General features: G+C 42.5%; 1 protein-coding gene and 1 pseudogene across 1 annotated transcript; one reads left to right on the plus strand and one right to left on the minus strand.

Moving 5' to 3' along the window:
* Positions 1-371: 371 nt before the first annotated feature.
* LOC147641422 (uncharacterized) lies at positions 372-1,115 on the plus strand (annotated as a pseudogene).
* Positions 1,116-2,887: 1,772 nt separating this feature from the next.
* On the minus strand, positions 2,888-7,398 carry LOC147641423 (uncharacterized). The gene is made up of 8 exons (XM_086810587.1): positions 7,135-7,398; positions 6,927-7,042; positions 6,646-6,764; positions 6,374-6,536; positions 6,039-6,217; positions 5,785-5,921; positions 5,017-5,330; positions 2,888-4,909 (listed from the first exon to the last, which is right to left on the minus strand). Exons 1-8 carry the CDS (start codon positions 7,282-7,284, stop codon positions 3,040-3,042), a joined length of 3,048 nt encoding a protein of 1,015 aa, XP_086666713.1. The 5' UTR covers positions 7,285-7,398; the 3' UTR covers positions 2,888-3,039.
* Between the last annotated feature and the right edge of the window lie 3,780 nt (positions 7,399-11,178).

An 11,178-nucleotide genomic window follows, 5' to 3' on the forward strand; every position in this document is an offset into this window, starting at 1 on the left:
TTTTGTCTCTCTTTTTTTTGAAACGTGTCATCAATTTCATTGTTTTTGGTTGTAGACATTTGGGAGAGCCTACAGTGAGGTGCTAGAGGGTTTTTTTGGCTTAGATAAGAACTCTTCAAGTGACTATATCGAAGAGGAAGGATAGGAAGAAGAAGAGTCAATTTCTTCAAGTGATGAGAGGAGGTTGAGAAAGAATGCCCCCCCCCCCCTCCCTCTCTCCACTAATGCAAACCCCTATCTTACAGGCAAGAAAGCCTATATTTTTACCCATAAGTATGATTGAACGTCCACAAGTGGATCCCCAAACAAGAAGAAGACCCTTAGAGGTTCACGTTGTTGTTGATCATCATGTTCATAATCTAAAGTACAAAATGGAAAACAAGCCGAATGCCATTATGTTACCCTTGTTTGTTTTAGTGGATAGACAACAGTGTCCTAATAGGGAATCTTGGGTGAAGGTCAATGCTGAGTCTTACAGATATTGGGTTCTTGGGGACACTCATTCTTTGTTTGACAAGCAAGAGCTTGCTGCCGAATATGAGCACGTTGATACTTACAAAATGGCTATGTGCTGGGTGTATGCTAGTTTAACAAATGAAGAGGCAAAGGCACTTGCCCTTGACCATAATATTGACTAAGACTTTTGAATGGAAATGAATTTCATAATTCATTCAAAATATAAGGTTCTTTCATAATGAGTGGATTGATTCCTTGAAGCGTGGTGAGAAAATTGATGAGAAGTTTCAAACTGCACTTGGTGAAAAGTGTGGTCTTGAATTGAGAAGCCCAATGTGAAACAATATGATAACTATTTTCAACTTTCCTTTCATGATGGAGAAATTTGGGATCTACAAGAAGATATTTTTAAGCTACATGAGCAGCGAAAGTTAAAAGGTCAAACGTTAAGCAAGTCACCTGCAGCTTCCAAAGGCAAAGGTGCCTCAAGTGATGACGCACCAAAGCCCATTCCCAAAGAAATGAAGATAACAGTGTGGAGACATTTTCAAGGAATTTGTGAGAAATCATTGATCATTGTAGTTCTCTCACGGCTGAAGGGTGAAAGCATCTCTCTAGAGCAAAGGGAGAAGAATTTGAAAGCTTGTTTGTTAAATTGACTCTTTTGTTTTTTGAAGTTTTACTTGTTTCATTAGCTCTAATTTCTTTGGTTGTCTATTAGGCAAAAAACCATGCTTCACATGCAAAGAATAATGATTGAAAAGTTTAATTTCTCTAATTGGGATGAGGTAGTGGTCTACCATCCAGACTCAAGCAAACACCAAGTGTTGGAGAAGTACATGTTATTTGGTAACACGCTGAGTTGTTCATCTTGCTTTCATCTTTGTTTAATAAACCTTTTTTGTCACCTCTCACATCTTGCTTAGTTTTTTCAGAACAAAGATCCGTGGGTTTCCATCAAGCAAATCCCTTTTGACTTTGAGCAATTTCTTTCCCGTTGTCGTCTAAAAAGGAGGAGACAATAGCTCCAAAGCATTGAAATCACTCTTAGTCTCACACTTTTCATTCCTGATAATGTAGACAAGTCTCCAACTCATTGGTGTGTTGAAGACATGAATACTTTTGTCACAGCACGTCCTTACACTTTAGCCATTGCAGATGCTCCTTATGGTTTTTGTGCTCCTAACTCAATCAATGACGATGTGAAGTATGGAGTATCTACCCTACAAAAAAGTCATAGAGACTTTTAGCAAGCTCACTAGTTGTGACTCTTGGACACGAGTATTTTTCATGCCCATGATCAAATTACTGCAACACAAAAACCTTCACCGACTCAAACATGACATGTCAAATGATGACATGGTATGTACAACCTTTGAAAATTTTGATACTAGCATTATGGTGTTATTATGTGTTGCTCTTTTCTTAGATGTTAACTTTTGTTTTGTAGGACAAATCCAAACATACAAGGTTATAAACTCGATCGTCTTTCTTGGGCTTGTGAGTTTGCTACCATTGGTTTTTACTCATCTTTAGGTGTGCAAAGTAGAGGATCATACAATTTTGCTATGAAACCAAATCGCACAAATGTTTTTGAATGACCAGGAGTTTGCAAAAAGTTCAAGCACACCAATGTAGGTCCACAAGGAGTCATAAATCCATACCAAAAGCTTCAACTTTTGATGATCACCAAGGCCATGTAGATGAAGGTCGCTTATCACACACCAAGGCGCCATGCTCAACATTGTCGTGTCACCAAAGAGGACAGACCAACATATAAGACCGCCATGCATGCATCTTCCCCCCTCATTTACTTACCCATTAACCCCGCTTATAACACTCTCCCATAACATTTCAACCTTCACTTATTAGCCTACACAAACAAGGCCATGCAATAGCCTACTCCCCTAACCACCCACCACAAACCCTAACTAAAATAGACGATAGAACCCTAACAAGAGCAACAAGAGAAACTATGAACTCTAATAAGACAAGAGAAAGGATGCAACGAGTAGAAACAGAAAGGAGAAGAGGCCACAAATTACCAAGCCACCCATAGTTGTGCAGATGAAGGCACCACTCACCATAGCCACCATGCATGGATCCTCCCCTCAACCCTACTCCCACTAACCCCACTTCCCACTTATTGCACTCTCCCCTAATGTTTCAGCCTTCACTTATTAGCCTAAGGTTTTCTCCACCACCATGGGAGAAAAATGATTATTTCTAAAAAAAATTTAATTTTGTCATGTTATAACTCTTTAAACTCTTTTCTAAAACGATGATGAATGCCACGTCCCGCCTTCGTGTCTCTCTCTCATTTATGCATGTTATAACTCTTTTCCAAAACGAATCGCCTACTACCATGAAACGCCCTGGACTCTTTGGCCTCCACGAGCTCTGAATAAATAGCTGTGTACAGTAGTATATCAGATAGTTGAAATGCAAAAATAACCCACTTGTAAGAAAAACAGAAAAAGACCTCCGAAGGCGTCGGTAATGGGGAAGGATCTGAGCACCATGAAGGGATGCCGATGGAGCAATGGCCCGGCGTTAATGGAGTAATGGGATAGCTTGCAGCAGCTATTTCATTGTTCCCTGATTATTATTAGAGCTTCTCTTAGCGACAGCACGCTTCCAGGCCTTGGTACATGTTTTGAGAGAGGCTTTGAGCCCCATGGTGCCGAAGCCACCGCTACTACCGCCAATGGTATGTGATCCACGGCCAGCATCCTCACTTCGGAGGGAGGACGAAGGCTGGAGCACAATCTCTATCTCTTCATCCATGGGTTCCCCTTCCAAGCAGGTAGAAGGAGGAAGCACATCAGAGCCCTTCCGCGTGTGCAGAACCCATCTGCCGCCAGTGCTTGCAGCCCTCATGCTGTAGCTTCTTTTCACTTTATCAGGACCAGACGGTGTTATGTCAGACGACAAGCTAGCGGCATTGAGTATGGAGTTGGGATTCTCGGCCGACTTCACCTTCACCTTCTTCTGTAGCTTGTCTTGATGATGCTGGTGCTGATGCTGTTGATTTTGCAATTGGGCATGCATAGGCACCTCTTCTGCTGCCCCTCCCAAGCTTGATAAATTGATTCCAAGCTTCATCCTCCCACTTTTCCTTATTTTGTCCTCCTCCCGTACCTCCCTCATTCTCTTCACAAAGTCTATCTCACTCGGGAACACGTCGCCCCCTTCTCTTGAGTCCACTTGCAGCCTTTCCAGCCTCTCCACAACACCCCCTGCACTCTCTATCTCCATAGCCAACCCCCTTTTGGACTCTGCATCCTGCTGTTGCTCTTGGCTTTTAGTCCTCCTTTCATTTCCATTCTCTTCCCTGCTACAATCAGCTTCCATGACCTGGTTCCTTCCACTTCTGCCTGACTTCACTGCCTGCTCTTCAAGTAACTCTCCATCTCTCACATCATCATCATGAGCACTATCTGCCCTCTCTTTCAAAACTTTCAGCTTCTTTGCATCATGCCTAAAGCTCATTCTCCTGAACAGCCCATCCAATACCCTCCTTGGTTTCTCTGCAGTTCCTACCGTGGTGGTGGCAGCCGGTTCTTCATGCCTCGGAGCATCCGGGCACCGGTCCTTGCAAGAATTTGCCCCCTCTTTCTCACATGCGCCCTCCTCGACATCTTTGTCCACCATGACACTTGGCCCAGAAGTGTTGCTGAGTAGTAGCTCTTGTAACCACTTATCCACATTTGACTTCCCCACCAGCTTCATTCGCTGCTCCTCGTTCTCCCCATTGTCAGCATCTGCAGCAACATCATCTGGTTTTCCTTGAAATGTCAGTATCTCTTGCAAAATCTCATCAAGCTGCTGTTGTTCTCCAATCGTGGGACACCCAATCTCATCCTTTAGGCCATCTCCCATCTGTTGGGCTGCCCTGGGTCCCTGTGACATGGCATGGCCTGTTTCGACTTTTTGCCTTTGGTACGCGTACCCCAGATCGATGTCCAACTCGCCACTTGTCACCTTTCTCTTCAATGGGGACCTCTGTATGTGTAGTTGGGGCTCTTCTATCTCATTCTGTTCATCCTCTTCTAGAATGGTATCCATGCACTTTGGTGGTGGCTTCGACAGATTTTCAGATACTTCTGGGTTACTCCTTGATGGTTTCTGCATGGCATCTTCTACCACACATTTCTCATCATCCAAACTGACGTGCTGGGTGGAATGTACATTGTCTACACCTAATATTTTGTCAGATACTTCTTGATCCACAAAGCTCCCGATGTTCAAGAATCCTTCCTCTATGAGTCGCCTGCATACGTACTCCATCAAGTTCGGCTCAGCAAGTATCTCCAGGGCCTCTCTCTCTTTGGACCGCTTTACAAGGTCCAGCTCCGCTTTTTCACAAGTCATTTTGTGAGACTGAATTTTGGCTAGCAGCGCAGTACATGCGGCCTGGTTAAGTCTTGCCTGCTCTTTAAAGACAAAGCTCCTGCACACAAGAACCACAGGCAGATTGTTTAAACAATGCATTCTTCCCTTCAGGATATGGAGTACAAACATACCTTTTGGATGATTAGGAAAAGGGCAGCCACTTACTGATGCAAGGTGTCTCTTATAATGCGCTCGAGGCACTGACGATAGTGTGACTGCGTCTCCGACCAACGCCGTTGCTTTTCCACGCGTTTCTTGTGTTTTGCTAGAGTGCTTTCGAGTTCCTCTAGAGCTGCTTTTTCCCTCTCATTCTGTTTTTTGATAATCTTCAGCTCCTTCTCCATCCGAGCAACTTGGTCTTTTTTTTGCTGAATCTCTGAACCTAGCTTCTTCCCAGATTCTTTCTCCTGTTGTATGGATGACGAGACTGATGAATGCCTCGCCATCCACTCTTCTTCACATCCATTAACTGCTTGTACCTGCAAGAAGGCATCTAAGCATGGGTGAGAGAGGGTGGCATCTAAGCATCTAATGTATGCTTCTAGGAAGAGATGTCCATGCCAACCACTTTGCCATGCCTATCAAAAGCTCTACTTATATTTCGTCAGTGTGATCCATAATATTCAACATCATCATCGTGTATTTTTCTCACATCAAGGACCACTCGACATACTTGAAATTGTTTGTACGCATGCTTTTACAAGGGATTCCACTCTAGCATCTTCAAATGATGCAACTTTAGAACACTTGCATTCTGAGATTACATCTTGTAAGCAGAGATGCTATACACTATGCGTGCTTCATACCAGAGCGGCTTTAAACACACATCTTCCATAGACATGTTATTACGGAAAGTTTGTAGTCTATGCAACACCTTCACCCTGCATAACAATTACCACCTAAGCACAATTATACTGTACAGCATGCCTTCACCTTATTTGTATCAGAGAAATTGTGGCAGTCAGGTTCATGCTTCTCTCTCTCCCCCCAATTTACAGGCCTATATTTTTGCAACGCAATGAGTAAAGCTTCTTCTTCCTCCATGCGCCACTTTCTTCTAATAGGAGTCCCTAAAAGATACACACTTACAGAGTTAATACCAAGAAAGCTTAGGTCTCGCCTTGTTCCCCCAAGTACAATCTTGCCCATACTACTTAATGCTAACCACTCCCACACCTTGATCTTACCTGGTACATCTGAAGTGGTGGTGCCAACCTTAAATTGATCTGTGTGTTTCCTTGTTTTCACCACTGCAGCAGCACCGTATCCGTCCTGTTTGGCTCTCTGTTTGAATTGCTGAGGCCAAAAATGGCTATCAAGATCGGCATTGCTGCTGCGGAGAAAGAGCAAAGAGAATGCTCTTTGTCTGCAGCAACAAAAAAAAAAAAAGTATGAATGAGAGTTAAATACAAGTGAAGAAACCAAAGTGGTGTTTTATTCATAGTACAAATGAAAGTTCAAGATAGACACGCTTGCGAATACTATGGATAGAGCCACTGTCTTGAAGTAAAGGGAGGATGACCTGAAATCTGCATTCTTGGATGCAAATATGGAGAGGAACTGGTTGACAGAGACGCCCAATTGAAGATCCCACCATGGAACAAGAAACTCCAGCCGCTGGTCCTTGCACTGAACTACTTGCCATTGCACCAGCCGGAGATTTCCAACCATTGATTTGCCCCCTCCTGTGTAAAGAGGGAAAGGGGAATTGACTTCAAAATTTTGGATCATGTAGAGGGTGGTAAATGCCATTAAGATTAAAGCACATCAAAATCCTTGAACTTTTGTATCTACTTGATTGTGGAAACCAGTGATCGATCTCCCAGGCAAGAGGAGAAGATGGGTCTGCGCTGCAGTGGAGCACATTGCCATAGGGGTCTACCCTGAACTTCGCGGGATCAAATCCAGCATTCCTGCAAACCCATACAGAGATGATTGATGATGTCTTTGTTAGACTCTAGCTGCTTGTAAGACCTATGCCGTTGATGTATTAGTGTTTTTATCCTCAACATTTTGCCATGGTCGATTCCCTTAGCACACAGATTCGAGCTGCACAGAGTGTTAAGCGCATGTACCCAAGATGGTCAAGCTGAGTCCAAAGAAAATCAGCATGGACTTTTGCGGCAGAGGGGTCCTGCTCTTCAGTAGCTATGACTGGAAACAGAGCTTCTAGCTCTTTGAGCTTGGCAGCCTGTAATGCAGCGTGAGTTAGCCAAGAAAAGACTACTGAATCAAGTTTTTTCTTGTTCAATGAAGCTAGCAGGTGTGTTTGAGAGAGCTTACGTGGTGAACAGAGAGAGAGTAGGGGAGGAAACAGTGGGGGGGCGAGTCGGCGAAGAGGGCGGGGCTATGGCTGCAGAGCTTGGCGTAAGCAGGGGGGTAGCCAAGGCGGGGATCAATTGCCTTCTCTGCAGAGGTGAAGGGCGCCAGCATTGTGTGTGTAGAAATGAAGAGAGATCCTGGCTACGGCGAACGTTTCTGCAGACAAGAAGAAGAAGAAGAGAAAGGGGTAAGAAGAATCGAAGACGATGATGACGAGGAAGACGAAGAGTATTGCGGAAACTGAAGATGAAGAGGATGAGAGTTTTTATGTTCGACAGAATTTCGGTTTTGACTGGCGGGAGAGAGAGAGAGAGAGGGGCAACGGAGCAGAGAGCCACCCGTGGGAATCTTCTGACGACGACAGAACCTTAGGAAGATTCTGTCGCTTCTCCGGCCGCCACTGACGGTGAGCGCCGAAACCGCCGTCGACCTCCCCCAAAACCGCCGTAACAACCGAACACTACCTTCTTTTGAAATCTAGTTGCGAGGCCCCACAAATCCACTATTTGCAACCACGTAGTGGTTTCAGTGCCGCCCTCCGCCGTTCGTTACGTCCTCTTAAATATATATAATTAACCCTTCCTGGTATTAGTAAACAAATATCATCAAAATATATTCTCCCCTCGAATAAATAATGCGGATTTTAACTTATTAAAGTTCGCTGACGCTGTTGGTAATAATAATAATTAATAATAATCCCTTCAATTGAATATAATAAATAATACCAGATGCTCTTCCCACCAAAAATATTTATGCGCTTCAAATTGAATGCGTCATTCAAAATCCGTTACTCGATCTTTGGGATTTTCAAAGGCTTAGAACTTCCCCCTCCTCTAAAAGAGTAGTAGCCTCTAGCCTTAGGGTCTGCCTAGTTACCATCATCTTTTAAAACATTGGCGTGCTTCCCCCTCCCCTTATATTTATTTAAAACCTGTTCGTTTTCAACTTCCTCTTCCCCCACCTAGGCCTTCCTAAGTAGTTTCCATGCGGCGTTTAAATAACTCCTCCTTGTTTTGAAATTTTCCTCACAAGAGTGCACCTTGTACTTTGCTCCGTCCTTCTCCCTTCCCTTGCGTGCTTCCCCACACGAGAATTCCATAGGTGTTTATTCTTGACTAGTGCCAACTTCAACATGCTCTCTAGACTCTCATGCTAGTGTGAAAGATACATCATAGGATTGTTCTCAACTTCACTCACTCCATATGAGAGTTCAACTTGAAAGTGATGGGCACAAGAATGATGCACACCAATGACCATCCTTCCATGCACACACACACTCCCACAATTCAAACCACAAGACCAATCTTTTCATCCACATTCCAAGTGTATTCTTATGCATGCTCCCCACAACAACAATAATTGATAATGTATGTCACTTTTATGCATCTTCACTCAAGAACTTTTACTCCTTAGCATCCTCAAGTATGTGTGGTTGAATTTATCAAGGAGTTACTTCTCATATTAAGCAATCTATCAAAGGGGATCGCCACAAGGATGCCAACAATTTGTCATTTGTAGAAAGCGAAAGATATTATGGTTATTACGTACCTCGATAAGCCTAGCACCACAATGTGGCCAAGTAGTGGGATCGAGATCTGACCCAAATTACGCTAAAGTTCACAATGTTTTGCCGGTTCAATTTTGGAGAGGACTAGGGCCCGCCCACCCAAGGGTGTGTTTACACTCCCTTATCCTCTATTGAAGTACCCTCTATTGTCAATACAAGGGAAACCATAAAGAAAACAATTGGAAACCCTATAAAAAGTTGTTCCCTGAACTACAATAAGTTTTAATAGAGAATCCAGAACTGCATAGTTTTTGCATATTTGGATTCCTTGTTTTCTGTAGTAGATAACTACTTGAACACCCCAAATCGGAGTTCGGAGTCAAAAGTTACGGCCCGATCAAGTTGACCCTATCAAATGTAGCTATCTTCTACCTAGTTGGCCTAGGGAGCCCAAAATAATAAATTTCTATTTTTGGTAGATTGGGACCAAACTTGGTAGGGTCCTAGTTCTTAAGGTTAGTAACACTTAGTAAAAAGTTAGAATTGAGTTTGGATGCCTGGTGTGACTCTGTTGTTCCTGGATAAAGTATTGGCTTGGAGCAAGCACTTGGGTGTGGTAGTAGCCCTTACTTGGCCCTACAACCCTACTTTAGCAGAGTTAGCATTTTGTTGGCAAAGGAGAATACGGGCTGGTTCCGACATCATTGGTCTAACTACTATTTTTAGTAAATTTGAGAAAAGACCAATAACTGACTAGACTAAGCCCTTCTGAGTTTGACACTCATTTGGGGACACTTTTTTAATGCACCTTAGAAGTGGTAGAGTGAGAAAAGACCAATAACTGACTAGACTAAGCCCTTCTGTGTTTGACACTCATTCGGGGACACCTTTTTAATGCACCTTAGAAGTGGTAGAGTGATCGGCTAACTCTTTGAGAAGCGCATCGAACAAAGCTTTGCACGCTCCTACGGCAGGTAGCTATGCAAGCAAGAACCAATTAAAAGAAGCTCTTCCAAGGCCTCAACTAACCTTGAGAGATCTTAGTGAGTTGGATCACCTTTCCTTCTTAAGTGACGATTCTTGGTTCCAGGAACCCATTCTAAAATGTCTGAGGAATGCTTGAATCATTTCCTTGAGATCCTTGTTGGTGAGCCTGCTCGGAAAACTCTAAGTGAACCCATTCTAAAATGTCTGAGGAATGCTTGAATCATTTCCTTGAGATCCTTGTTGAGCTTGCTCGGAAAACTCTAAGTGAACCAATGCCACGTGATTGGGCAAGAATCCTAGAGGACATGACAATATTTCTCATCCCTCCTCCACCAATTTTCGTGCCTTGGAAGGGATTAGAGTGGTGGAGGTTAATCGCACAGTGGCATGAACACTATTGGGATGGGTGACCTCCTAGGATGTGGCCCCCTATTTCCAACAGTCCAATCTAGGTTGTCCAATCCTATTTTGGTAAGTTGATCTAAATATGTTAGGGCGTATCAATATTAAGTAAATTTTTTTATCTAATCTAGGTTGTCCAATCCTATTTTGGTAATTTGATCTAAATATGTTAGGGTGTATCAATATTAAGTAAATTTTTACCCATAATTCGCATATAATTTGTGGCAATTTTTGTGGGAGAGGCAATGTTTTTTTTTTTTGGAGGGACCCTATAGCCAAAGTTTGCAACCCTCCCTCTTTTTCAAGCCCCTTCTACCAAAAAGTAACATGTGTTCTTTAAAAAATAGCACGGAGAGTGATCAACTTGGTAGTGAGACTTGAACATGTTGTTGTGTACCAAAATCTTATGGAAAGATTATTTTTATATTTTTAAAAAAAACTCATTACCACATGTGTCACAAAAGAAAGGATTTTTGAGAAGTTGACAACATTCTTCTTGGGTTTTGTAGTGCACGAGTTTCTATTTAGATTCTAAAAGCATCATGTAGGGCATGCTCCATAACTTTCTTTACATTATTGTAAACACATTGTTTTTTGATTTCATAGTGGCTTCCTTGTTGGCTTAGCATATGGTGTGTTTTCATTTACACCTAAAGGTAATTCATTTTGATTTCATAGTGGCTTTCTTGTTAACTTAGCATATGGTGGGTTTTCATTTACACCTAAAGATAATTCTTTTTTTTTTGTAAAATCCTTTGGTGCTCCATGCAAAACGTGCCAATGATATATGTCAATGTTCACTTAATAACTTCCATATCATACCTCTTTTCACTGCATTATTCACTTAATAACTTCTACATCCTCTCTATGCATTTCTTACTTTAGTCTTTATGGTGCGTTATCATACCATAGGTCATTGTAAACATTAGATAGTGTGCTATTGGGTCTTTCCCTCAGTTGAGCTTCTTTCCTAGGTGCCTCAAACTCAAATGTTGGTCTTTTCCCTCGTTTCTATCCTTTAAAAGTTGTGCTTCAAAATTTTGGTTTTCCCACCTAGCTCTTTTCTTTTACTTAACTAATAGAAATGATTGTTTCTATTTACAAGATGA

This window comes from Cibotium barometz, chromosome 2, assembly GCF_041138505.1.
Source record: "Cibotium barometz isolate CiBa-2024 chromosome 2, ASM4113850v1, whole genome shotgun sequence".
Classification (NCBI taxonomy): domain Eukaryota; kingdom Viridiplantae; phylum Streptophyta; class Polypodiopsida; order Cyatheales; family Cibotiaceae; genus Cibotium; species Cibotium barometz.

Bases quoted from the DNA above. Each gene is read 5' to 3' on its own strand.
- LOC147641423 (XM_086810587.1), bottom strand. From the start codon at position 7,284: ATGCTGGCGCCCTTCACCTCTGCAGAGAAGGCAATTGATCCCCGCCTT. The intron at 6,765-6,926 runs GTACATGCGCTT...ATGGGTTTGCAG, and splicing joins ACTCAGCTTGACCATCTTGG to GAATGCTGGATTTGATCCCG. The intron at 6,537-6,645 runs GTAGATACAAAA...CTCTTTACACAG, and splicing joins TCACTGGTTTCCACAATCAA to GAGGGGGCAAATCAATGGTT.